The 27,764-nt window shown below is 52.1% G+C and overlaps 1 protein-coding gene across 1 annotated transcript; it reads right to left on the reverse strand.

The window, feature by feature from the left end:
* Window positions 1-2,182: 2,182 nt before the first annotated feature.
* Window positions 2,183-23,975, reverse strand: FGD2 (FYVE, RhoGEF and PH domain containing 2). The gene is made up of 16 exons (XM_081038727.1): window positions 23,757-23,975; window positions 20,527-20,758; window positions 18,820-18,900; window positions 17,984-18,132; window positions 16,594-16,750; window positions 15,730-15,868; window positions 15,124-15,182; window positions 14,727-14,873; window positions 13,916-14,008; window positions 8,851-8,930; window positions 8,741-8,771; window positions 8,191-8,280; window positions 7,518-7,649; window positions 4,478-4,624; window positions 3,099-3,245; window positions 2,183-2,744 (listed from the first exon to the last, which is right to left on the reverse strand). Exons 1-16 carry the CDS (start codon window positions 23,822-23,824, stop codon window positions 2,529-2,531), a joined length of 1,968 nt encoding a protein of 655 aa, XP_080894853.1. The 5' UTR covers window positions 23,825-23,975; the 3' UTR covers window positions 2,183-2,528.
* Window positions 23,976-27,764: the final 3,789 nt, after the last annotated feature.

Below are 27,764 nucleotides of genomic sequence, written 5' to 3' on the forward strand. Positions count from 1 at the left end.
TCTACGGGCATAAGCTCATTTAATGAGTCTCCTTTGCATGGTTATTTATGTAGTTTCCAACGTGGGGGACTGTTGGAGACAATGTGCACACATCTTGTCACACTGGCCAGTCTGTCCTTGGGGTAATTTCTCAGAATTTTAACTGTAGGTGAAAGGGTAAGAAGATAGTTAGAGTTGGTGCGTGCACCATTAAAAGGTAGGAAAGGGTGCAGTCCTTGGACCTCTTCCTTCACCTTCCCACGCACGCTTTAAACCCATCTCTGGGATGACGGCTCCCGTGTCTCCAGCCCAGCCCAGCCCTGGTGCCTGAGGTCAGATACCCAACTAGTAGATGTGGTGTGAAGGGCCCTCAGCTGTGACTTGTCCACGCCAGAGCTCCTGACGCGTTGCTGCTCCCCCACCTGCCTTTCCATGGCCTTCTCTTCCTGGTCAGCGGAAGCTCCGTCCTCCACGTGACCAGGTCAAGAGGCCTGGATGTCACCTCCTTCTCTCCCATCACATTCACTCTGTAATGGAATCTCTTCCACTCTATCTTGAAAATAGATCCAGAATCCCGTCCCTTCCCCCCCACCTTCACTGCTCCAGCCTGATGGAAGCCACCACTTCTCTCACCTGGACGGTTGCAATAGCCTCTAAACTGCTTCCACCCTCACCCCTTTCAGTGAGGGTGAGGCAGTAGAGTTTGTTAAAACAAATCCCCCCAACAACCCCCTTCCTCAGCCCTCAGCCTCCCTTCTGCCTCCCCCAATCCCTACCCTTAGTGATGACCTAACGTCTTCTCCGATCTCCTTTCTGCCTACTGTGCTCCAGCCACACTTACCTCCTCACTGTTCCTTGCTTGCACCAGGCGGGTCCCCATCTCAGGACCTGGGGACGGCTGTTCCCTCCACCTGGAATACTCTTCCCCCAGATACCTGCGTAGCTCCCTCCCTTCTTTCTTTCCTTGAGGTTGTTTTTCAAACATCGACTTCTCAGTGAGGCCTTCCTTGATGTTCCTTTTACATGCATACACACACCATTCTCCCTCATTCCCTTTCTTGCTTTTTCTTCTTTCACGAGGGTGACCATCTATCCTGGTTTACCTCGAACTGACCCAGGGTTTCCTGGGACTTTCAGTTTGAAAACTAGGAAAGTCCTAGTTTTAGGACTTTGGTTTGTCACCATATTTAAGCTCTTGGCACCTCTGATGTGCTCTATGTTTTGCATACTTATTTCATTGATGATCTCCTCTACTAGCACATAAACTCCATGAAGGCAGAAATTTTTGTTTATCTCGACTGCTGTATCCCCAGTACAGGAACTGCATTTGGCTCCTAGAAGATGCTCAACAAATATTTGTTGAATGAAAGGATAAACTCATAGGCAGCCTGGTGCCCAGAGATTGTGCCAACGAGGTTTTCTTGTGCTTTTAAAAACACCCTATAGGAAGGAGGTAGCCTCAGGTTGGGGGCAGGCAAACTGTGGGGCCTGGAGGGGCAGAGATCTATGACTTGTCCATTTTGCTTTCCTCAAGGGCAGAGCCCAGCTGTGTCTGGACCTGATGGAAGCCGCTTGGGTGTCAGGGCCCAGGCTGGGGCCACTGCCTGTGGCCTGCTGACTACTACCACCCCCTGGTGGTCCCTTATGAAAAAGCAGCCTCACCCACCAGCTAGGGAACCAAAGGTGCTCTTGCCCTCCCTTCCTCCTCCCACCTCTTCCCTCCTGCTTTCCCGCCTTTTCTTCTCTCGTTCCTTCCTTTCCCTCTCCCCGTTGACTGCCCTCTCTGCTTGCCCTACTGCTCTGCTACCTGATGGAAAGAGCTTTGACCTTAGTGCACCGGTTTAAAATAAAACCTGGCTCTGGCATCCACCAGCAGTGTGGCCTTGAGCTAATGACTAAACCACGCTAGGGCTCAGTATCCCTATCTGGAAAATGGGGATTATAAATCCTGAGGGTGAAATGAGATAATCCATGTAAAATATTTCTTATTATTTCTTCTTATTATTATTACTGCCATGCCTGGCACTTGATAGGGGTTCAACCAGTGGTCATTTGCTTTCTTCCTTCTTCATCTGGGTAACCGAGGCCGTGGGTACTCCTGAAACATACCCGTGCCTCCCCCATCCCAGACCAATTAAATCAGAAATCTTTGATGATGGCTACAGGTATTGTTGTTTTGTTTTTTTAAGTTTTAGTTTATTTTCATATCTTTTCCATGGGTATTTTTAAAAGATCCCTGGTTATACTAATGTGCAGCCCACGCTGAGACCACACTGGTGACCAACAATCATGGGCAACCTGGGACTTCCCTGGTTTTACCACTGAAAGTCCCATGTCCTAGGAAGCCCCTCAGCCCTGGGCAAACCAGGAGTTTGGTCACCCCTCCACCTCTTCCCAAAGGAATGGACGCATGTTTTCTAAATCCCAAATCAGGACACATGGTCTGGGCCCAGATGACTAGCAATCAATTATTTAAAACTCAGCATGGGGTGGAAGGTCACAGAGGCTGCAGGAGCTGGGCTCTGAGGGGGAGAGGGGCTGGCTGTGGCTCAATCAGACAGAGCCCCATCATTGGGTTCCCTGGGGCTCCAGCCGCTGGCCGCTCGCTCCATAGCTTTCATCCAGCGGCCCCTCAGCTCCTCAGTTTCAGCTTTGAAGGTGTAGAGCTGGCCTGACTGTTGCAGCTGGAAGACCCGGGGGTCCCCTTGGGGCCCTGCTGTCACCTGGTAGCCCAGCAGGGGAATGGAGGTGTGAGCACGAATATCCTGGGAGGGAGGAAAGAGCTGTGGGCAGCTGTCCTCCCACTCAGCCCCACCGTCTCAGTCACAGCCACACACCCACCTCTCACTCCCCACACACTCATGAGGCAGGGTGGCTGGCAGGAGGGTATCAAGGAAGAAGAGAATTGGCTGCCCCTTGAGGGCAAAGCAATTGTGACCTAGTGTGTAGGTCCAGTTTTGAAAGCCACTAATCCTGTGACTGGCAGGAACCATGTCTTTACTGGGCCTCGGTTTCCTCATCCGACATATTGGGCCAACAGTACTCACCCTCCCCACCCCCTGCACCCTGCCCCACACTGTGAGAGGGCGGAGGCCTGGGGAAGCAGGTGGTGGCATTACCTGAGGGGCAGCATAGACATAGAGCACGAGGGGGTCATCCCGGGGGATCACACACCAGCCCCGGCTGCCGCTCTTGCCCCACTTGTCCCCGACAAGCTGCAGGAAGCTGCACATTAGACTCTGTTCAGACCCCGCCGCGGAGCCTTTCTAAAATCAGAGAGAGAGACTGTCAGGGAACAGAGCACCACTACGTGACAGACATTGGTCTGGGGGCTTGACAACCACCATTTCTAATGCCTGCAGCAACAGTGTAAGGAGGGTTATTTGCCTGAGGCTCAGAGAGGTCCCATCACAGGCCTGTGGTCACACAGCTGGCCAGCGGCAGAGCTGCAGTCAAACCCCAGCCAGCCTGAACTCGGGGTGGGTGCTGAGAGGACTTATCACCTACAAGTTCCCTCAGAACTGTTCCCTCAGAACTAAGCAGAACTGAGGGGCCTGATAAGGGGGGCTGACCATCCCCTCTCTCCAGAGGCAGGCTGTGTTGCACAGTAGTCAGGGAGAGCATGAGCAGGGGCTGGACCAGAAGATTGGAGAGTATTGGAAAGCAGGCAGATGTCCAATGGAAAGCAGGCAGATGTCCCTGGAAAGGAACCAACGTGAAACCTGGGAGCTATGGTCAGCTGGAATAGGCTGGGGTCTTCTTCCACCTCCCAAGGGGAGTGGAATGTCAACCTGGCTTTTAATGAGTGAGGGGCAGCAAGCCGTGGTACCCAGAGCGGGGCTGAGTTACGATGTATTCGTAGCAGGTAGGTGAATATAGTTAGTGCCCCATCAGTGCTGACTGGCATTGAGGGAGACGCCTGGAGAGTGCTTGTGGGGTGGAGAGTGGCTCAGCGAGGCCCCAAGGGCAACAGAAAGGATGTCTGTGGAAAGGTTAGAGAGCTGGCTCCTAACTTTCTGTGTGACCTTGGGCAAGTCACTTCCCTGGGCCTGAGTCTCCTGCATGGGATAGGTCCCTGAAGTCCCTTCCAGTTAGAATGGAGTCTCCAGTCTGCCTCTTTCCAACAGTGGGACCCTGACCCAGAGCCTTAGTTTCCCCATCTGTAAAGTGGATTCAGTAACACCAGCGCTCTTCACCTCCTGGGACTGTTGGCTAGGACATGGGGACATGAACAGGAACTGGCTGTGAGATTATTGGATGGGGACACAGGGGAGAGGTGGAAGAGCAAGAACAACAGCTTGCCACCAAAGTTGCTTCAGTTTGGTGACAGGCCCAGCTCTGTTTGGCGGGGAAGGGATGGGGGTGTGTCTGTGGGCAGAGAGAGGAGGAGGGAGAGTGTGACCACAGCTGGCTTTCCCTCAGCACCTAGGACAGTGCCAGCACGCGGGGTGGTCGGCGCCCTGCACCCCCTTGCTGAGTGGAGGGTGGAGGCCCTCACCTCCAGGATGTGCCGCCTCTTGTCGTCCCTGTCCTCGGGGAGCACGTTTCCGGTGAGGAACGTGTAACAGCTGAAGCAGACTCTGTTGGGCCTGTTGTCATCATATTTGAGCTCAGCCCGGTAGTCAGAGCACTTGGCACACACCACCTAGGGGAGGACAGGAAGGAGGGGTTTGGAGCCTGAGGTGAGGCGAGGAGGACCGTGTTCATACAGGGGCCAGTGAGGTGGGGGTGTGAGAGCCACCAGGGACAGGAGGAAGAAACAGGAGATTCAGAGGAGGAATGGAGGCAGAGAGGGGTATTCCCCATGCTGGCAGAGGCCCAGCCTCCTGGAGGCAGCGGTGAAGGGGGAGAGCTCAGAGACCCTGGGCTCCCTAAGCTGGGGGTTTGAGGTCTGGACCCCACTGCAGTTGCCTCACTTCTCTCCCCTTCAGATTCCTCCTTTGGGAAGGCAGCTGCTAACCCCAGGGCCTTGCCTGCACACACCCCTTGCATGTGATTCACTTCTCCAAGTGCTTTCTGTCCTCTCTACCATCTCACCTGACTCTCCTAGCAGTACCCCCAGGTGAACAGCGCCGGGGCTTTTATCCTCACCTGACAGCAAGCGCAGGGCAGCCCAGAGTGGGCAGCGACTTGCTGAAGGCCACACAGCTCACTGGCAACAACCTGCCCTCCGGTGGTTTAGCTTTAAGATTCATGCCAATTTTGCATTCCACGCAATCCTAGAGTCAAGCGTGTTCCAATACAAAAATGATGGGCTGGTTGTTTTTGCCAGGAAGACCTGCCATGGATACTCTGTGGAGTGGGGCCCACCCCAGCCCACCATGGAGAGGCCCCCAAGAAGGCCGATGTGTACCACACTGGGGAGACAGGGTGAAAGAGGCATGATGAGACTCGGAGAGAAACACGGGGTGCTGCTGCAGGATGCGACTTCCAGGAAGACAGGGGTGTCACAATGAGTCCAGGATGTGGGCTTGGAAACGGGGAGCAAGAGGTAGAGATGACGGGGAAGGATATTTATCAGGGAGCTCCTCTGTGTGCCCAGCACAGCACATAACCTGGGAGGGCCCCACAGGACAAGTCCTGGGCCTGCCCCACCCTCACCAGGATTCCCGTCTGGCAGCTGGGAGACAGAAACTGGGCACCAAACCACCAAACCACTGAGAGAATGACTCACAGAGTACAAAGGTATGCATAGGCAGGAGAAACCCCAAAACCGGGCCGAGGCTATTGCACACAGCCTCACATAAGAGGCTTCAACTACTTCGGGAGTGTTTTATTTCTTATTGAGATGAAAAATATTTTTTATATTATTAATCTATTTTCTCTTCTTCCAACTTTTTATTTTGAAAAATTTCAAACCTGCAGACAGGTTGAAAGAATAATACAATGAAACCCCCCCACTACCCAATTCCTCAGTTGTTAACATTTGCTCTCTCTCTCTCTCTCTCTCTCTCTCTCTCTCTCTCTCTCTCTATATATATATATATATATATATATATATATATATATATATATTATTTTTTTTTTCTGAACCAGTTGAGTATAAATTATAGTGATCATGACACCTCACCCTTAAATATATAGTTGATATCAACCAAGAACAAGGACACTCTCCTGCCCATTAACAATGTCCTGTTCACACTCAGGAAATTTAACATCGATACAATAGTACCTACATATGGTTCATAATCAAATTTCCCCCAACGGTCCCAATAATGACCTCAGTAGCTGGTTTTGTTTTTCCCATCCAGGATCCAATCAGGGGTCATACATTTCGTTTAGCTGTCAGAATATTTTATTTCTTCCATGTACCTGGAAGCTAGGGAAGTGGGTATTGTTATATTGTTCTTTGTGCCTTTTTGTATTTCTTAACTATTTTAAATAATTTTTAAGGAGCTACTTACAAAGCCACAAGTGTAAATCGACTCACCTCTTATTTACAGACGGAATCACCAAGAACAGTAGCTAATCTCCAGAACCTTTCTATTTGGCTCTGGGATGTAACTCATCACTTACATCTGAATAGAGGTGTGTCCCCAGTCCTAGAAATTTGCTTTGTGTCCTGATTGTAGTTTAACACATCTTGGGGACACCTCCCTGACCCAACCTGCCCAGCTGGTCTCCAGTCCCCAGGAAGTCATTAAAGACTAAGGTTGTAAAGGGCTTCTCTGTTTGCAGAGTAAATGGAGGGGATTGTGATGGGCAGAGAACAGCTCAAGTGCAGCAGGTGCTTAAAAAGCAAAATCAGATCTGCCTCTGATCACTGGGCTTGAGCTGATAAGAGGGACACGTGGAGTGGACAGGTCCTTTCCTCAATCAGCTGGTGACTCACTCCTGTGGGAGCCCTGCCTGAACTCTTGAGGGGGAAGGCAAGGAGGAGGAAGACAGGGAAAGGAGTGCACCTTCTGTTGTTGAGTCCTTACCAGTATCCTGGAGGTGTCTGTCTATTCTAATCCCCATTGTACAGGTGAGGAAACTGAGGGCCAAACCTGGTGGGCAGACTTAGCAATGGAGCTGATCACATGCTGGAGTGCTGAGGACTTGCCAAGAAGAGGAGGGGACAGTGAGCTGAGGTCGGTCATGAAGAGAGGACAACGAGGGATGGGTATAGCAGGCATGGGGCTGATGAGGTAGTTGGTGGGTGCAAGACCTGAGCGGGGCTGAAGGGCTTGAATGCCCCCACTCTGGAGCTGGAGACCATTTCCTGGTGCTGGATCTGGGGGCCTTGGGAAATGGCGGTGCATTAATAGGGTCACTTTGTGGAGTGTCCTGAGCAAGCCGTTTAACCTCTCTGTGCCTCGTCTCCCTGTCTGTGGAATGAGAATAATGCAGGCCCTGCTTCACGGGTGGATGCTGTGGGGTCCACACAAGGTAGCTACATGCCTGGCACAGAGATCACACCCGGAGCTTCTGGGCTACCCTGGCTGAAGCCGGCAGAGTCGGCGGGGAGGGGAGAGTAGGGTGAGCAGGGCCTGAGTAGAGAGGGCGAAGGCTAAGGTGGCACAGGTGGAGGCAGGGGCGCTGGCAGGAGTACTCACGTAGCCACAGGCCCGGCAGTGGTGGCGACGGCGCGTCAGGGCGTTGAAGGGCTCCTGGCAGCGCATGCACATGGTCACCATCTTGTCCCGGACCCACTGCGGGGCCCGGAGGCCCAGCTCCTCGGACTGCAGCTGTTGGGGAGCAGGGTGGGGACTTCGTGACCCTCTTGTGCCCCCTCCCTGAGGCCCTGGGGCCCCTGCCCCAGTTTGTGGTGAGGCTTATGTGTGTGGTGCTTCCCAGTGGCTTCACATGGAGCTGACTGAACTAATGAAGACTGTGTGGTACGTGGCTTACTATTAGTCCTATTTTACAGGTGAGAAAACTGAGGCCCAGAGAGGTCAAGTGACTCAGCAGAGACACCCAGCAAGTCAGGGCTCAGAGCTCAATTTAAAATCCAGTCACAGAAACTCTCCCTGACCCCCACCCTCCCGCCTCCCTCTACCTACTCATCTCAGGCACTTTCAAACCCAAACCTGTGCTGCCCCTGACAGCCAGAGCTGTACAGACGTGCAGTCCTTCTTAGGGGTGGTTGCATACAGAGGCTCCCACAGGAATTCTTTACTAATGGGGAACTGAGTTAGTAGGTGACTCTCCTGCCCTCCAAGAGGGCCTGGGTAGCGCAGAGCGGGAGTAGCCCTGTGTGCGGCTGGCGGCTCTGCAGTTTTCACTTACCTCCTTCTGGACATCTCCTTCAGGGCCCTGGACCGCAGCCTTAAAGGTTTCATTCCGCTTCTCGATTTGGTCAATGGCGGCCTGGCAGGCCTGAGGCAGGGGCACAGGAGATGGTTAGAGGGGTGGCAGGGGGGGCTCGCTCATGTGTCCATCCATCACACATTCCACAAACATTGCTGAAAGCCTACTGGGTGCCAGGCGCCAGATTTTAAGCACACATTGGCTGACTTAAGGGAAGAGAAATGATTACCCCCAGTTTACCTATGTGAAAACTGAGGGTCAGGGATATTAAGTGATTTGTCCCAGGCCACCCAGTCACACAATGAGAGGTGGCAGCATAATTTGAACTCAAGTCTGATTCCAAACTGCCACAGAGCCACTCCCGAGGAAGAGCACGGAGCAGCTGGGCACACACCCACACCTCCCCTCCACCCCCCACCCTCCCAGTCCCCCAATCCCCCCACCCACTCCCACACACATGCACCCCACCCTCCCCCTCAGCCCTGGGAGGTAGGGTCAGAATCTTGGGAGCCCTGAAGCGTTCTGATACCTGCATCCAGGAAATCATTTCCTCCTGGGACCTGCTCAGAAAGTGAACGGGTGTTGATGAGAGCAGACCCTCCCAGTATCCTGCCTCCCCGCCCCCAGCCCGCCGCCTACCGGGCTTGCAGCTCCAGGGTGCGCTGCTTCCCAGACACCAGGAAGGAGTGTGGGAACTCGGCATCAGTCAGCTCCCGCACCTGCGCGGAAATAGGACAGACACCGGACTGCCGCTGTTCAGACTTGTCCCACCGCCCCCCAGGCAGTGTGGGTGGTGGAGGTGGGTTGTGCTCAAGGGACAATTCAAATTCCAGGAACAGGGATCGGGAGCTTGTTCACTGTCTCCCTAACCCTGGGGAGCTAAGCAAGTGCACGTGCACGGGGCCTCGCTCTAAGCAAATCAGACTTTCAGCTTCTGGAATTTAGCAGCAGCTAAATTGGTCCAGTGTGAGGTAGGGGTGACAGTTCCTGACAAAGGTTTCACCAAAAATGGAAATTGGGTCACAAATCGGATTTGGGGACACAATTTTTTCAAGAGCAGACCTAGGGCCTCGAATAAGACTCTCTATCCCATACAGTGAATGAAAGAATTTCTCGCCCAATTCATAGATCAAGCAGATCTTGTCTTTCACCATCTTCTTGTCCCAGAATGCCACAGAGTCCTGAGGCCATTATGAAAGATACCAGTTAGAGAGCTTGCTAAGTGGCAGCCTTGAGCTCAGGGCTCTCCATGCATGTTCTCATTCAATCCACAAAACTGTTGACCCCACCGATCAGTCCTAATGCCAACAGCCATCCGAGGGGCAGTGACTCTCTAGCTTATCTTCCTGCAGAGCTGAATCTGGTCAGGTACCTCTCCAGGTTACCTACCAGTTTACAAGAAATATAGGGACTGTGGGACATGTTAAATGACACCACAGGGCTGCAGTCAGCAAAATCCAGATTATGAGAGACTCTACCCAAAGAAATGATCTTTTTTTCCCAATAAATAAATGGGGGGGGAAAAAGTGAGACAGGGAGGTATGATGGATTAAAAGGGATGTAAGAAGTGTATGACAAATGATTCAAGCAGATCAGCTGTGAGAAGACATGTATGAGCCAGCCAAGGCAAACCCAAGGATCTTAATGTTACTAAATAATTATTATTAATTTGTCAGATGTGATAATGGTACTGCTGTCATGTTTTAGGGCCAAAAAAAAAAAAGAAAAAGAATTCTTATCTCTTATAGACATACTGAAGTATTTACAGGTAGAATGATTGTGTGGGGGGGATTTGCTCTCAAATAATCCAGTGGAAAAGGGGGATTAAGAGGAGAGATGCTGAGGAAACAAGACTGGCTTTCAGTAGACAATTGTTGAAGCCAGGTGATGAACATGTGGGGGTGCATTGTACCATTTCCTTGGTTTGAAAATGTCCATAATAAAAAGTTAAAGAAAATCTTCACAGCAATCTTGGAAGGTGGATATTAACACCCTCATTTAGGAGATGAGAACATGGAGACTAAGAGAGGGCAAGAGAGCTGCCTGAGGTCACACAGCATCTAAAGGGCAGAGTGAGGGTGCAAACTCAAGTTTTGGGCCCTCAGAGGTAAAATAGAAGAGCATCTATTTCCACCCAACCTCTAGAGTCCTGTGAGCACAGACCTCTCCCAGGCAGTGTGGAGAAGGAGTCACAAAGGAAAGCTAAACCATAGATTTAGAGCCCAAGAGCCCTAGTGTGGGGGAACTTTGTTGTCCTTGAATCTGTCTGACACTTGAGCCCCTCTGCTGGCTCCCTGCCACATGTGACCACTTTAAGAGGGGCCCCCCCACATCCCAGAGAGCATTAGACTCTGGGCATACCCTTCTTCGTGTTAGGCCTGGTCCACCCTTCAGGACGGCAGAATCAGTCTGCCCCCTCTTGGACTTGACGGTCTTGGCAATGGAGCGGCTCTGAGGGTTTATAGAGGGAGAAGCTCAGGTGGAAAGAGGCGTGTGGGGAGTCACTCCAGCAGTTGTGTGTAAGGTATGAAGGGCTGGATCTGGGGGAAATGGCACAAACCAATTGCCCAAAGGCCAGTTAGGAAGTGATGCCCTAAGTAGTCCAGGCCTACCTACGGCCTGCCTGTACCTGGGGAGAGAGAAGAGGTTTCTACCTGGGGGACAATACCAGAAAATCTGGCAAGACTCCTTGACTAATTGGGCGAGGGAGAAGGGAGAGGGAAAAGAAGCAAGAAATCTAAGGTTTGGAGTCCAGTGGTAGGTAGAAATATGATGCTTTTAATAGACATGGGAGGAGCTCCTGACCTGAGGGTCCAGGGCCATCTACCTCTGCAGAGGGAGAGGATGAAGTTTTCCAGAGAACAGTTTCCTGACTGCCCAGTCTCAACCACCCCCAAGTCTGGGCTCGTTCAGGTCCCTACTAGGCCATACAGTGCCTTTGTGCTAATTAGAAAAAGACACCACTTCCTCAAAACACCTTACTGACATCTGTTGGCAAATTGGCCTTATAGGCAGATATTATTGGAACAAGAGGCTTGACTGCCATCTGCCGGACAATGAGAACTATTAATCTACCATCTGTGACAGCTGCTGTGGATGAGGTGTGGCTCATCTTAGCTTAGGTGAGCTCGTGCAGTGCACAACCTGCACTGTGGTACATGGAAACCCATGGGGGGGCGGTGTGTGCTCACATCCTTTCCTTCTTCCTAGGCTGGCGCTGTGCAGGATGGCACAACAATAGAACCAATTCAGACCTCAGAGAGAGTCAGCTGCTGAGAACCAGGCCTCCCTGACACCCAGGAAGGAGGAGGCCAGGGAGGCCATAGGCCAATGGGAAACATCATGATGGGTGAAGGCCAGCCCTGCCTCCAATTGTCAGACTCAGAAAATGGTTCCCACGCAGTCATGGCCAGACAGTCTGCACCTACCAGGCCTGTGCCATCCAGGAGAGGGTGCTGTGCGGCCACTGGAGCACAGAACATGCCCTGCGGGGAACAGCTCACTGGGACTGGTAGCTGCCAGGAACCTGGCACTTGCTAGGACCATGAGCCCTAAGTGTCTGACATTCAGCCCCATCTCTGTTTTTTTTCTTATGACTCTGGTTTAGTCTCTATATTTCTTGGCTTTTCTATCTGTCAGTCAATCTCTGCCTCTCCTTTTCTATGCCTGGATCTCTGCCAGTCCTAAGACAGGGCTGTCTGTCTCCATTTGTCTGTCTGTGACTCTTCATAAACCTGCCTTTCTCAGTCTCACTCACCAAGGCTCCCAGAAATACAAGCCTGCACATGCTTCTTCCAGCCCCAGCCCTCAGGACACTCGGGACAGGAGGGATGAAAAAGGAGTGGTCAAGAAGGTTCGTTCCCCCGCCATTTCCCCTACTAGGCCTGCAATTCTGCCATAAGTTTTATTCCTCTGGGTTGAAGGCTTAATAGGACACAGCACAGTCTGGGGAGCAGACACAGGGGCTCTGGACTCTGTTATACCTGAACCTTCAACCTGGATCGACCCCAAGCAAGTTACTTAACCTTTCTAGGCCTTAGGTTCCTTATAGTTTTTAAAGATTTCATTTTTTAAAGAAAAGTTTCAAGTTCACAGCAAATTGAGAGGAAAGCACAGAGAGTTCCCATATGCCCCCTGCCCCACACATGCACAGCCTTCCCCATTGTCAACATCCCGCAGCAGAATGGCACATTCATTAACAACTGAAAAGCCTACGTGGATGAACACATCAGAATTTACATTAGGATGCAGGCTTGCTGGTGCGCATTCTGCGGGTTTGGGAAAATGTATAATGACCTATCATTATATCATACAAAATCGTTTCACTGCCTTAAAAAATCCTCTATGCTCTGCCTCTTCATCCCTCCTTCTCTCCTAACCTATCGCAACCATTGATCTTTTTACTATCTCCATAGTTTTACCTTTTCCAGAATGTCATATAGTTGGCATCATACAGTATGTAGCCTTTTCAGATTGGCTTCTTTCCCTCAATAATATGCATTTATGGTTCTTCCATGTCTTTTCACTGATTGATAGTTGATTTTTCTTTAGCACTGAATAATATTCCATTGGATGTATCAGAGTTTATTTCCTTATTTTTAAAAATGGGATCAACTACAGATAGTTGAACACAGGCAAGCTGCGCAGAGTAAGTCAACAGTCTCATTTGCAGAGGCTGCCAACTGAAAACAATCTAAATGTCCCTCAGTAGAGGACTGGCTGAATGAGCCACGGTGCAGGCATACATTGGGCCACTGCGCGGCTCTGCAAAAGGAGGACCGAGCTCCTCGTGAGCTGACACACAGCAACCCCCAGAATTACTATTTAGCTAAAAAAGCCAAGCGCAGGATAGTGTATGTGAAAACCTGTGTCACTGTTGATGTGAAACAAAAGTAAGGGAGCAGTAATAATACAGTATTAGTTTGTGTGTGTGAAGACTACCTCTGGAAGGCCTCACGATAAGCCAAGCCTGCCTCCAGGAACGGGACCTTGGGGAGGAGACTTTGCATTGTATATATTTTTTATATTGTTTGAGTTTTGGAATGTGTATTACCTATAATTTTTAAGTAATAAAATTATTATTTTTGAAAGATTAAAAAACCCAAAACTGCAGCGGATAAGAGCCCCTACATCACAAGGCTGGTAAGGGGATCTGATGGGATGAGGCAGAGCCCGACCCACGGTGCCTGCCTATTAGTGGGCACTATTACGGACTGCTCTCCCGGCTCTTTTGTGGCCACCTCTGGATGGGGACACATAAAGCCAGCAGCTGAGCTGACAGTGTAGACCCTTCCTACTCAAAGTGTGACCTGTGGACCTGCAATGTCAGCACCGCCCAGAAGCTGACTAGAAATGCAGAATCTCAGGCCCCACCCCAGAGCTGCTGAATCAGAACCTGCATTTTAACAAGACCTTCAGGGGGTTCCTGTACTTATTAAAGTTTTATAAGCCCTGGTGAAAGCAGAGTGAGGCCAGGCTGGGCGGGCGCCCAACCCAAAGGGTCGAGCAGAGAAGGGCCCTGGACAGGAGGGCTAGGGGCCCAGATGGGAGAGCTCTAACCGCAAACTCTCCCAACTCCGCGATGGCCCAGGACCCGCCAGGCTTGGGTACCTGGTTTGAGACCCAGGGCGAGGCCCTCCTAGTCCTCCCCATACTTGGGCCTACCCTCGGGGTGAAGCCCGACAATGCTTGGGGTGCTTCTCACCTTCATCCCAGCCACGTCGATGCGGGTCCTCACCTGGAAGTGAGCGCCCACCTGGATGACCCTGGGCACACAGTAGAGCAGCATGTTGTTGAACTGCAGTGGACACAACAGGAACATGTGTGAGAGTGTGTGTAGGGGCAGGTCAGAGAAGAATGGGGGGGGCTTCCCTGAGGGGGGCCAAGCACCACTGGTCTCCTTCCCCTCCCGCCACACTCTGGGCCAGCTCAAGGATGTCTGTCACAGGTTGTGAGGAAGGGGTTGTCCAGCCCCTCCTCCAACGAGGATGGTCACTGCAGGTTTGCCCTACCTGTGGGCTTCCAAGGACCACGGCAGAGCTCAGAAACCTATGAGGCCTTTCTCAAGGGGGATCAGGGTGGCAGGGGCTTACTAAAGGGGTCACGGCCTCTCCCAGACCTCTAGGCAGAACCAGTTTCCAGCTCTCCAGGAGACCGCAGCCCTTTGGAGTGTAAACCCAGGCAGTTCTTCCTAGTAGCTAACCTAACTCCCTCCTGCTGTGCAGTCCTAGAGCACAAATAACACCACAGGCTGGAAGCAAACAGGGGTTCTAATGCTCACTCGGTTGCTTCCTAGGGCATGTCTGGGAAAGCCCTCAGGCGGAAATCCCTGAGGCCTGGAGGAAACACTTGTCCAAAGCCACCCACATGTCAAAGCAGAGAAGGCCAGAGAAGCATCCCGGTTCCTCCTGCAGTACCAGGTAGACACCAGGCAGGCAGGACCTGGGCAGTGCGGCCCATGACTTCCCTCCCCCGTGGGGGGTTGTGTGGGGGGGGCGGGGTTAGCATCCTCCTACCAAGAAAAGGTAGCGCTCCATGGGGTCGCTGCGGCGGAAGGAGATCTTGAGAACTGGGCCCTCGCGAAGGAGGGTGTTGGAGGGGTCCACGATGTCGTCTTCCAGCCCCAGGCGCTGGTACACCTCCCACAGCTCCTGCAGTCGCTCCTGGGGACAGGGGTGCACCCTCAGCCATGGCCAGGCAGGGTCCACCTCCTTCTGGAAGTTTTGCCTTGTGTGTACAGGGTCAGGGTATGAGAGGGAGAGCAGCAGTGGGGCCGGTGCCACGGGGCGGGATCAGGGGATGAGCAGATAGAGAGACCTGGGTGGGTTGAGGGAGGTGGAGAGCCGCAGGCAGGAGGTGACAGGCCCCGGGGATGCCCCCGCTGCTCCCAGCCCTGAGAGCTGGGCTGCTCACCATCTCAGTGATGGCTGCGTTGGAGTGCTGCGCGGCTGAGAAGATCATGTCCAGGGCTTCTGAAGGGGAGCGGGGGTGAGCCAGAGTTATCCCCTAAAAGTCTGGGGCTGGTGGCTGAGGTAGGAGGTCCTTGAGGCCTAGCAAAGTAGCCTCAGGGCCTGCTGTGAGTGGCCCCTGCAGGAGCCCTCCCAGTGCTCCTGCCCACATGTGGGGAGTCTGGATGATGGGGGCCATTTCCCCCTCAGGGTGGAGAGACTGGAAGCCGCTGAAAGACAGGGCTTAGGCGATTGGCTTCTGTGTCTCTCACTGTTCCCCAAAGTGAGCCAGACCCAGAGGGTGCAGTGGAAAGAGCATGGACTTCGGCCTCCTGCAGGCATGGCTTCAGATCCCAGCTCTGCTCCTTTCTGGCTGTGTGACCTTGAGAGAGTCACTTAAACTCTCTGGGTCTTAGTGTCCTTGTCTGTAAAAAGTGCTATAATGTCTACGAAATACCAAAAATCAATGTTGATGGCTGATGGTCATCACACCATGTTAGCAGGTGCTCATTAAATGTATAGGAGTGGCTCGGGCCTCCCCAGCCCCTGAATCCCCGGGGGGTGTCCTCACTCTGGGCATCAGCCCGGTCTGGGGCCTCGGCTGGCAGCTTCTGGACGTACTCCTTGAGCAGCAGCTCGTAGCGTGGGATTCTCTGCACAGGTTCCAGCATGTGGTGCTGCAGGGTCAGGCTGCCCGAGGCCTCGCTGCTCTTGGGGAGGGACAGTGGGGGGGGGAATAGTGTGGGGTGAGAGTGGGGATGGGTGAGGGGAATAGTGTGGGGGAGTGGGGAGGGTGGGGGAATAGTGTGGGGGAGTGGGGAGGGTGGGGGAATAGTGTGGGGGAGTGGGGAGGGGTGGGGGAATAGTGTGGGGGAGTGGGGAGGGGTGGGGGAATAGTGTGGGGGAGTGGGGAGGGGTGGGGGAATAGTGTGGGGGAGTGGGGAGGGGTGGGGGAGTAGTGTGGGGGAGTGGGGAGGGGTGGGGGAGTAGTGTGGGGGAGTGGGGAGGGGTGGGGGAGTAGTGTGGGGGAGTGGGGAGGGGTGGGGGAATAGTGTGGGGGAGTGGGGAGGGGTGGGGGAATAGTGTGGGGGAGTCGGGAGGGGTGGGGGAATAGTGTGGGGGAGTGGGGAGGGGTGGGGGAATAGTGTGGGGGAGTGGGGAGGGGTGGGGGAATAGTGTGGGGGAGTCGGGAGGGGTGGGGGAATAGTGTGGGGGAGTGGGGAGGGGTGGGGGAATAGTGTGGGGGAGTCGGGAGGGGTGGGGGAGTAGTGTGGGGGAGTGGGGAGGGGAGGGTCAGGCTTCCCCTCGGGGCCATGGGAGTGGGCGGGGCGGGTGGGTACCAGGACTTGTGGAAGCACTGAACCTGAGAGCTACCCCAAATGCCTGGGGAAACTGAGGCCCTGCGGGCTCTGCCCCGCCACTACCCCAGCCTCACCTGGATGCGGGTGAGAACCTCCTGGAATTGGGGGGACTTGTCAGTCCACGTGACCAGCAGCTCAGCAGCTCGCTCAAAGTTCTTGACGTACTCACTGTACATCTTCAGGAAGGGGGCCAGCTTCTGGATCACGTCACCGATACGTGGGGTGGCTGACCTGCAGGAGGGGCACTCAGGCGTTCCCCTCAGCCTGCGGACCCCCTCCCTTGATCCTAGGCTCCCTGAACCCCCAAAGCAGCCTTTCCGCCTCCCTGCCGGGTGCAGGCCAAGGGCGGCATGTCACCCTCCCACACAAGTGTGTTGTTCGCCCTCTGAGACTGAGCCCCTCAGGGCAGATGCTGTCCTCCCACAGATCGGGCTCCCCCAAAGGCCCAGCTAGGCCCAGGACAGGTGCTCACTAGTGACTTGATGCTCGTAACAATGACAAGGGCCACATGCCAAGCAGTGCCCAAGACACGGTGCATGTCTCGTCTCGTGTCCTTCTCACTTCCCTGCAGGGGGAACACTTCTTGGCCCATCTTAGCATGAGGAAATGAAGGCTCAGAGAGGTCAGACTTAGCCAGGACCATCCTGGGGTAGGGCCTGAAGGTCGTTCACCTCAGGGACTGTTACAGCGAAGCAGGAAGGAGCCACCCTGTGGAGCTGGCCTGAGTTTGACTCCCAACTACACCTCTCACTCTAGTTCACAGGCATGCCACCTAGCCTCTCTGTGCCTCATTTTACCGTCTGAAAAAATGAAAATAATGGTAGGTGACCTCATAGGGTTGTCTAAAAAACTTTTATTATGAAACCTTTGAGGCAAACATAAAGTAAAAAGAATATAATAATGAACCCCTATATATCCATCCCTGGATTTAACAATTACTAACATTGTTCTTTGCCCAAGATTTTTAAAGGCCATCCCAGACATCATGGCATTTCTTGGGCCAAATACAGAAAGCAAGTAATTTCAGCACTAAATACTTTAGCGGTCATCTCTGAAAACAAAGAGGGTTTCTTACGTAACCACGATGCCATCATCAGACAGCGGGCTGATGTGAAGATTAAGTGAGTTAATGGGTGTAAAGCCCAAAACCGGGCATATAGGAAGCCCTGTTAGCGCTGGCTATTTCCACTGGCTCCTAAGTCACTCAGCCTAGGGAGGACCTGATCCATCTCCTTACACACACACACACACACACACACACACACACACACACACACAGGCCTCCCAGGGCTCATCTGTCCAAGCCCCTTGCTGTGCAGATAATGAGCCCTGAGCGGGAGACTGTCGTGTGGCCACACAGCAAAGAGCAGGAGACTAGTAGGCCGAAACCAATGCCCTAAGGGCTGTGCCCCAGCCTGGCCAAGGCTGTGGTCAAGGGACTCAGAGGCTCCTGATGGACCTCACCAGTCATCCAGCCGCCGCTGCAGCTCTGGGAGGAAGAACTGTGCATGGAACTGGTAGATGGAGGAGATGTTGGAGAAGATGAGCCTGACCACATCCTGGGGGAAGGCCTTGCTGCTTCGTGCCTCCTTCAACAGCTCCTGGAAGAATACCTGCAGCCGCCGCGGGGTCACGGGGCCTGTGGCAGAGAGGGGGCCACCCACAGCTACCCAGAGGGAGCAAACACAGCCCCGGGGGCTTCGGCAGCCCTCCCCAGCTTACCGAATGCTTTCACCTCCCTAATCTCCCATCATCCTCACGACAACTCCAGAAGAGATAGGCAGGGAAGATTGTATTCTGGCCATTTTACAGATGGGCAAACCAAGGCCTAGAGACTCAGGGACTTGGTCAAAGGTGGGCTGCTGATGAACGTCAGACATGGGCCAATTTGGGGTCTGTCATGGTCTTGGACTTTGCCGAGCTAAAGAGTCCTCTGCTGATGTTCAATGATTTAACCCTCTAGCTTTGGGGCTCCTTAAGAAATTGTGAAGGGGTAATAATGGTTAGGATATTGGCATTGGGATGACAGATGGGGATGCTGTGTGGGGCCTGGAAGGACTGGCTGGTGTGTACTCTGCTATATGTGAGGCTCCAAGGGCAGAAGTGGGAACAAAGTGTTCATGGGCTAAGTTCTGATTTCTGCCCCAACTCCAGCCAATGTGGTTAAAGGACTTAGGCTTTCTAGAATCATATTGAGGGGTTCCAACTCTCAGCTCAGTGAGGTGGGTCAGGAGAGAGAACAGGGGTGGGGTGAGGACATCCAGGTGCTGGGGTTCATGTGAATGGTCCTGGCTACTGGCCTGGTCTAGCAGATGGAGGCGTGACACATAGGCCTGCTCTGTCTCCAGCAGCTCCTGGACGATCCTCTTCTCCTCAGGCTCCTGCAGGGGATTGGGGGGAGAAGGAGAAGGAAAGGGACATCTTCAGACTCCTCCGAGGTGGACGTTGGGCATCGTCTCCAAAGATGCCCCAGTGAAACGCAGCTCCCGACATTCATGCCCTCCCACAGTGCACCTGGGCTAGCGCTGGGGTTGTTTTAACTGAGAAAATGGGGAAGAAGTGAAGCTGTGCCAGTTTTGAGCCTAGGCCCCAAGAGGCCTAGAAGCTTCTGCCTGTACTCTCTTGAGAGCCTTGAACGACCATATCTGGAGGTCTGGTTGCCCTGGTGGAGAGACCTTGTGGACAGGCCACATAGAGAGGAGAAGCCCTGAGACTACGGGGGGGGGGGGGGGGAGAGAGAGAGAGAGAGAGAGAGAGAGAGAGAGAGAGAGAGAGAGAGAGTCAGTGACCCAGCCGTGCCAGCTTCCCAGCTGAGCCCGGTCTCCTGGCTATCCTTGGCCAGGCACCGGGCTTGAGAGTTGAGCTGCTTGACCATTCCAGCTCCAGCCACCGACTACAGCCACACGAGAGATGGCTAAATTGTGTCCTCCACTAAATTCATATGTTGAAACTCTAACCTCAAATGTGACTATATTTAGAGATAGGGACTTCAAAGAGGTAGTTAAAGTTACTTGAAGTCATAGGGTGGGGAACCTAATCCACTAGGACTGGTATTTTTATAGGAAAAGGAAGGGACACCAGGAGAGCGTCAGCACAGAGAAAAGGTCACGTGAGGACACAGCAAGAAGACAGCCATCTACACGCCAGGAGAGAGGCCTCACCAGGAACCAGCCCTGCCGGCACCTTGATCCTGGACTTCCAACCTCCAGAACTATGAGAAAATACATTTCTGTTGTATCAGTCACCCCGTCTATTATGGTACTTTACCGCAGTCTCTGCTGACTAGGACAAATACCAAATGAGACCAGTAGAAAAAATATCCAATAGCATTCCGGTCAACACACAAAATTGTGAGACATAATACATTGTATCTGGACACAGCATTTTAGGGTGGTTTGTCACAAAGCAGTTAATTACCAGAACATACTATTATGACCACCATCCCCATTTTGCAAGTGAGGAAACTGAGGTACAAAGAGGTTAAAGTGACTTGCCCAAGGTCACACAGTTAGTAAGCAAAAGAGCTGGGACGTGAACCCTGCCATGTGGCTCTAGGTACACCGTGTGACGCAACCTATCCCTTGCACTCCACAGACGAGGAAACTGAAACCCAGAGAAAGGAGGTGACCTGCCCAAGATCAACCTAAGGAATTAGCACTGGCCTCTATTTCTAGTTGGGATTATTGCCTCCTTCAGTGGGTAAGCTGAGGCCACACCTGGGAAGGGTACCTGGTTCACAAGAGAGAGATCGTTCCAAGCTGTGTGGCCTTGGACCAATTCCTTAAGCTGTCTGAGTTCTGATTTCCTTGGCTAAAACTCTCCTACACTGAGGGGTATATGAAATAATACCAACAGTGGGGTGCATACTAGACAATTAAAAGCCTTTCACGGGGGAGAATTTAGGTTCCAGCTGGGGAAGTGCTGACTCTGACTAGAAGAGAATGTTTGGGGAGGAAGTCAGTGGAGGGGACCCCCGGCTCCCCACTTCTATCCCAGCCCTCAGGCACCTGCATCCCTGGCCCCAGGTGGGTCCCAGGCTGGCAAGATTTCCTCCAGGCTCCGCTGGACAGCTTGTTCTTCAGGGAGCTCAAGTACCTCCTGCTGACCGTCCTGGGCCCGGACCCCAGGGCCTCCCCTACACTGGGCCTCTCCCATGCTCCTGCGGGAGGGGGAGGCCTGCACCCAGGGCTGTGATGCGTGGCCTCCAGCACGTGGGCTCCGGGTGCTGCTCCCGGTGTCCTGAGAAGAAAGCAGACCTGAGAGTATCCTGTCTGTAGAGTGGGAAGAAGAATAGCACCTTCCTGGTGGGGATTTTGGGGTGATTCATGCAAATCACAGGTGTGCAGTGGCCCCTGAGTAACTGGCCCTGAGGAGGAGTTTGCTAAGTAAAACTTCCACTTCCCTTCCAACACTTTTTTGGAAGGAACTCCAGTCTTCAAAATGAGTCAGCATGAACTGCGTTTTGTTCTCTGGGGAACTACATGCTTCCCTGTTTAGAAGCCAGCAAGGAGCCCTCCTTCTGCACACAGAGATTTTTAAGTGCCCCCCATCACCCTCACCTGTGGAGCTCACCCGTTTTTAGTCTGTGCAGCAGGAAAGGCCTTAAAACCTTAGTAACTGATACATTGAGGGAAGGTGAGAGCCATAGAACACTGCAAAGAGAGGGCAGAGCTATAAAAGCTGGAGCTTTTTTCAATGGGAGCTATGTCCTACACACCTCTGGGCAGGGAAAGCCAGTCTGGGAGCAGTTTCCCTGTGCCACCAGACATGGGCCTTCGTAGGGCAGCTTTGTTACTCTCCCTACTGGGTCTGCAGGCCAGTGAAATTCTGTCGATAACAGAGGCAACCCTCACTGAATGTATCCAATGATTTGGCCTGTATCCCATTCCCTTTGATGTGGAAAGACTTGTGATGACAACACACGTGGGTACCCTTTTGAGAGAAACGGGATGGGAAATAGACAACCAGACAACATTCTGTGAGAAAGTTTTTCATTATCCCCATTTTACAGCTAAGGAAACTGAGGTACAGAGAAGATAAGTAACTTTCCATTAGGGAAAGCAGAGGTGGGATTCAGACCAGGCAGTCTGGCTCTTGAACCTTTGCCCTAAACTACCCCTCGCCATTTGAGTCAAGGAGAAACAGGTCCAGAGTTAGTTTTTCCTTCTGTCCCCTCAGCTTTTCCTATTGTCCCCTCACCCTCTGGTCCCAAGTCACACAGCTGGTTTGTGGCAGAGGTGGGATTGGGGCCCAGTCCCCAATAGCCCCTCATGGGCTCTTCCACCCCTCTCTGGTACCCCAATGCCTAGTTCCTTAGCCCGCAGGTCTGCAGCTCATGGAAGTTGCTGGGCTCAGGCTTTCTCTTCTATATGTGGTTTCAGCTTCTGCATTTTTCTCCAAAATGCTCCAGGCCAGCTTCTCTTTCCTCTTCACCCTTCGGTTTCAGATTAGTGCTGGAAACCCTCATAAGAAAGCCCAAGCCAAGCTAACTGGCATGGGGCCCCTCACACAATAAGGGGTGAATTTCACCTTCTGAGAGGGCCTCCTCTGACCCCATTCTGGGCTGAGGGCCGACCCCTCCTGCTAGGGGTTTTGACCTGGGCAGAGCATACATTTTGAGGGTCTCCCTTGGGCATGCCTGGTGTGCCTTCTTTCCACAGCCATGAAGGTGGTTGGTGGACCAGGAATGTGGTTCCTAGAGCTGTCCTAGGTGCTGAACAGAACGTGCTTGGCAAAGGACCCTGGGAGAGGCAGGGTAAGGTTACCTGGCTCAGGACATTGAACTGCCCTTGTGGGTCCACATCTATGCCACTGCTGCTGGGAAGCGCACAGGAGGCTTTGTCGGCCCTGATGCCCTCAGCACAGAGTCTAGGCCGCTCCCAGGATATCTGTTGTCAGTGAGCTGGCGGCATGGTAATTCCATGAGCTTAGCATCCAAAGGCAGAAATCTGCCAGGGAGGGTTCATTCTTTAGGCTCCTGTGTCTGCTGCAGTTCCTGCGTGATGCTGCGCTGTGCCCCCCCGCACCCACTCAGGACTGAGGCACTTTTCCTAGCTCCTGGGAGCATGGCAGCTGACAGGTAACTGACTAAATTCCTCTCTGGGAATTGCCCTCCCTGGAAGAGAGCTGGCTAACTTCACCCAAGGTGAAGTGCACACCAATGTCTAGTCCATATACAAAGGCCTAGCTTTTGCCTCAACTGGAACAACTTGAGCTCCCTGGGACAGGCTGGGGCCTCTGTTGCAAGTGTGTATGGCAGCTCCACTTCTCTCTCTGCCCAATGCTGCGTCCCTCACCCCCATAGTGTTGTTCCCAAAACTCCGCCCAGCAAATCTCCTGAAGTAAATCTCTATCTCAGAGTCTGTTTCCAGAGAACTCTACTTACAACTGTCCCTAACATGCCTGTAGAGCGGATTGTCACACACACACACACACACACACACACACACACCCCTGCCACAGCCACCAAAGACTTCCACACATCTGGCCCAGGCTTTTCCCTTCGGACAGAAGCCCCTGCATTGCCTCTTGCCCCCTCCCCACCTCTCTGTTCTTTATTTTCTCATCTGTAAGATAGGAATAAAAATAGAACCTACCGACCCGTTAGGTTGTTAGATGATTAAATGAAATAAGTAACAAAGCCCATAGATAGGCTGATCCTACATCCTGATTTACCTGAGACAGTCTCTGCTTTTCCTATTGTCCCCTCCCCCTCGCCAAAAACAATTCAGTGGCATTCACTTTCAGTGTCAATTGTGTCGTGGTTGGAATGATTAATTATATGGTTATCCTATGCATCAGGAGTAAGTGCTTGATAAGTATGAGCTATTATTTCTGCTGGTGGGGCAATGGGTGGAGTTCTGCAGCCCAAACACTGTGTTTGGTCCACCCACTCTCATGCATAATTACACACATGTCTGGACTCTCCCCAACACATCCACACACACCCTACCCTCTCACCTCTGCTCAGCTCCAGGTGCCCCAACAACATTCTCCCATGCTCTGAGGACCCCCTGACCGAGGGCCCTGGGCCCTGGCCAGACAGGAGGAGGTGTCTAGGACAGGGCCCAGAGAGAGAACTGCTCACTTATGGGGGCCCAAGGTGGCCCTGATCCTGTTCCTCAGCCTGGAGGCTAGGAGAGCCTGTGACGCCCTGGGGCGCAGGGCTGCCACAGAGGAGCTGGAGGGAGGTGGCCAGTTAGCCAAGGTGACCCTTCCCACCCCCACCACCCCATACCTGCTATTTTCAAACACAGTCACCAGATTGGACACAGATGCCAGCTTCTCCTTACGCGCCTCCTCCATCTTGCAGGTCTCCAGGGGGCCTGAAGCAGGGAGAGAGGCCTCCGGCCAGCACACTCAGCCACACCCACCTGGGGTCACAGGTGGGTAAGGCATCGGGAATCTGCTCCTGTCTCTCCCAAGAGCTCAGCAGGCCTGCTCCTGGCTTCAGAGTGAAGAAAGAGGAAATGGTCCCAGAGCCACAGCCCTGAAGGGGAAAGGCCGGTGCTCCCCGCAGAGGGAGGAGCCCGCTCAGGCCCCACCCCTCCCTCACAGGCACTGACCTTTCACTCCTGCAGACCCCCACTTACAGAAGCCACCACGGGGGCAAGAGGTAGCTTTTTGAGTTGAGCCATTGGCTGGCCTCTTGGCCTGAGTGTCTCTGGCTAACTACACTTTCTCTCAAGGTCCAGTGGATTTTACACGGTTCTTTCTCAACAACTTCTTTTCTGCATATGACCCTGTTCACTGCTGTAAGGAAAGAGTTTTGTTTCTTTCTTTATTTTTTTAAATTAAAAATAAATCACAAAACTGTTAGGGGCTGGCAGGGAGGAGTATGTGTTCTTACCCTCCATCCCTACTTGGGTTCTCTCATTTTAATGGCTTCTGTCTCCACCTCGTTGCCCCAGGAGACAGCAACTTCCTCCCTGAAACTCTGATGATAATAATAGCTAATACATAATAACTCTTTTTAGTGTTTTAGTATTTTCTTATTTAACTGTACAACTGCCTATGGGGTGGGTCCTATTACTATCTTGATTTTACAAAAGAAAAAATTGAGTATCAGAGAGCTTAAGTAACTTACCCAAAGACACCCAGTAAGAACACAAAAGAAGCGATATTTCCAAAGCAGAGGTAAATGTCCTACAATTCTAGCAAAGATTTGGTTGGGAGCCTGGATGACCATGTTCTCACTGCTCCATCCTCAGGCCTCCCTGCTCCTGGCATGTTAGATTGTCTTTGCCTGATATCTCCTCTATCACCGGTCTCCCAGCCCTTCCAGAACAACTGGGCACTGCCTCTTCTCCCTATTCAAGCCTCACAGGCCCTTCAGGGTTTTCCCACTAGGTTCTGGTCTCCCTTGGCCTAAGCCAGGGCCCTCCATTGAGATTGGGCTTTGTCCTGCAGTACAGGGACTTGGTACCCAAAGGGCCTGGCACAGCTTCACACTCCAGCGCCTGTGAACAATGGGGGCCTCACACGCCAACAGCCCTGCTCTCTCAGAGCTTCAGCTGAGCAATTTCTTCCAGCAGATGCCTGGCTCCTCCCCCCAATCCTAACCCTCCTAACTTGTTTGTTTGACTCGTAACCCTCCTCAGTTCCTGTTTTCACTTTTTAGTGTGGAGAATTCAGAACACAGAAAAAGTAGACAGAATAATATAACTCACCCCATGAACCTATAACCCAGACCCAACAACAATCAACTCACGGTCAGACCGGCTCCATATGCAGCCACATTCACTCTCCCTTCCCATGTCATTTGAAGCAAATCCCAAACATCAGATGATTTCACCCATAAATATTTCCATGTGTGTCTGGAAGAAAAAGGTACACACACACACAATGATAATATTCTATATATGCAGACATACGAGGTCTGACAATTGAGTTCATGAATTTGTTGCAACAATATTGCTAACTTTTTTGATATCAGAGGGATTATTCATTATGAATTTGTACCAAATGGACAAACAGTTAACAAAGCTTACTATTTGGAAGTGCTGAAAAGGCTGCATGAACTTTTCAATGCACCAGTTCACACGGGAAGGAGTTTTGAGCCAGTAAACAAATAACTGTATTGGAACTCCCACCGTACTCAACTATCCGGCCCCCAATGACTTCTTTCTTTACTCGAAGATGAAGGACATATTGAAAGGAAGACATTTTGATGACATTTAGGACATCAAGGGTAATACGACGACAGCTCTGATGGCCGTTCCAGAAAAAGAGTTCCAAAATAGCTTTGAAGGGTGGACTAGGCACTGGCATCAGTGCACAGCTTCCCAAGGGGAGGACTTCAAAGGTGATTGTAGTGATACTCAGCAATGAGGTGTGTAGTAGCACTTTTTCTGAGGTGAGTTCACAAACTGAATTGTCCAAACTCGTACATATACAGAGGGTGCCAAAAAAATGTATACACATTTTAAGAAAGGAAAACTGTATTAAAATTGTAATACTCACTGTATACCAATAACAAAAGATGAATACAAGTCATGTTTGACGTCTGCAATTACAAGACGTGAAAAATCAAAGGGGTTCCCATCAGCATCCAGACACTTCTGATTACAGCGAGCTACTGCTTGAGCAACGTTGACCAAAGTGTCCACTGTATACATTTTGTTGGTACCCCCAGTATACATAAATTTTATGTTATATACAGTTGACCTTTCACCAGTGTGGGTTTGAACTGTGTCGGTCCACTTATAAATGGATTGTTTTCAATTGACCGAGCAGTTCAATTGACCCACACAGGCCAAACCTGCTTTGTTCAAGGTTCAACTGTACGTTCGGTGGTTGGGATCCTAGTATGTGGAGGGCTGACTTAAGTAATATGCGAAATTTCGACTGCGTGGGAGGTCAGCACCACTCACCTCCATATTGTTTAAGGGTCAACTGTACATGTATATGTAAATATATGAAACAATATTGCCATTATCATACCCCAAGAGATACTTAGCAATAGTTCCTCAATATAATCAAATACCCAGCCAACGTTCAAAGTGCCAGTTCCTCATAAATGTCATCTGCTACGGACTGAATTGTGTTTCTCCCAAAATCGTATATTGAAGGCCTAACCCCCAATGTGACTGTATTTGGCCATGGGGAGTTTGGAAGGTAATTAAGGTTAAATTAGGTCATAACAATGGGTTCCTCATCTGATAGGCCTGGTGGCCTTATAAGAAGAGGAAGTGATCTCTCTCTACATGCCCCCTACACCACCACCCCCATCACATGGCTCCAAGGAAAGGCCCTGTACAAGCCAGGAGAGAGTCCCCCCCAGAAACGGAACCCTGCCAGACCTTGACCTGGGACTTCAAGCCTCCAGAACTGTGAGAAACACATTCTGCTATTTTTAAGCTTCCCAGTTTGTGGTGTTTTGTTATAGCAGTCTGAGCAGAGTAATTCATCATCATTTTCAAATAAGGTCCACATGTTACAATGAGCTGTCCTGTCTATTAACTCTCCTTTTATCCACAGGTTCACCTTGCTGTTTTTGTTTTCCTGCACAGTATAGCAGAGAAGACACTGGATTGCTGGCCTTACAGTTCCCACAGTTGAAACGACGGCAGCATCGGCCTCTGGATTTCCTGTTCGTGGTGGTTAGATCTAGGGGCTTGACCAGATTCATACTTAAACGCCACTTCTTCCCGGACGTCCTCCCAGATTGGGGAGGCTTCCTTCCTCGGTGCTCCTCTTCCCTCAACTACAATGCCCATTTTCCTCCTCTGTCTCTAGCAGATGGTACGATGGCTCCCTGAAGGCAGGGCCTGGGCACACATGCTTCCTGGCTGGCTGATCCACAGCCCAGCCCAGTGTCCCGCATACAGTGGGGGCCTCAGAAGGCAGTGGACAAATGTCACACCTTAAGCCCAGAGGCTTCTCTCATACTCTAGCAGCGAGTGCCTGAGCTTCCAGAGCAGAATCTGGGCACAAACAGCAGGACCCGCCCCTCACACAAAGGCGAGAGAGTGGGGAGAGGCACCTGTACGAAGCTACCTAATAGCCCAGCTCTGAACGTGACACAGGCACCATCAGAGCTGCACCTGCCCAGGAAGAAGGGTCAAGACGCCTACATCTCCACATCCTTGACCTTGGCCCTTTACAGTTCTGCCAGCCTTTCCTCCTAACTCATGTCTTACCTGCAAGCATCAGCTGAGGCTCAACCCAGGCTTTCTGGTCTCCTTCTTCACACACACCCTGCACTGCCCAGTTCAGAATCTCTCCCAGGGTTCCTGCCTTCCTA

The sequence above is a fragment of the Rhinolophus hipposideros genome (assembly GCF_964194185.1).
Source record: "Rhinolophus hipposideros genome assembly, chromosome: 3".
Taxonomy (NCBI): domain Eukaryota; kingdom Metazoa; phylum Chordata; class Mammalia; order Chiroptera; family Rhinolophidae; genus Rhinolophus; species Rhinolophus hipposideros.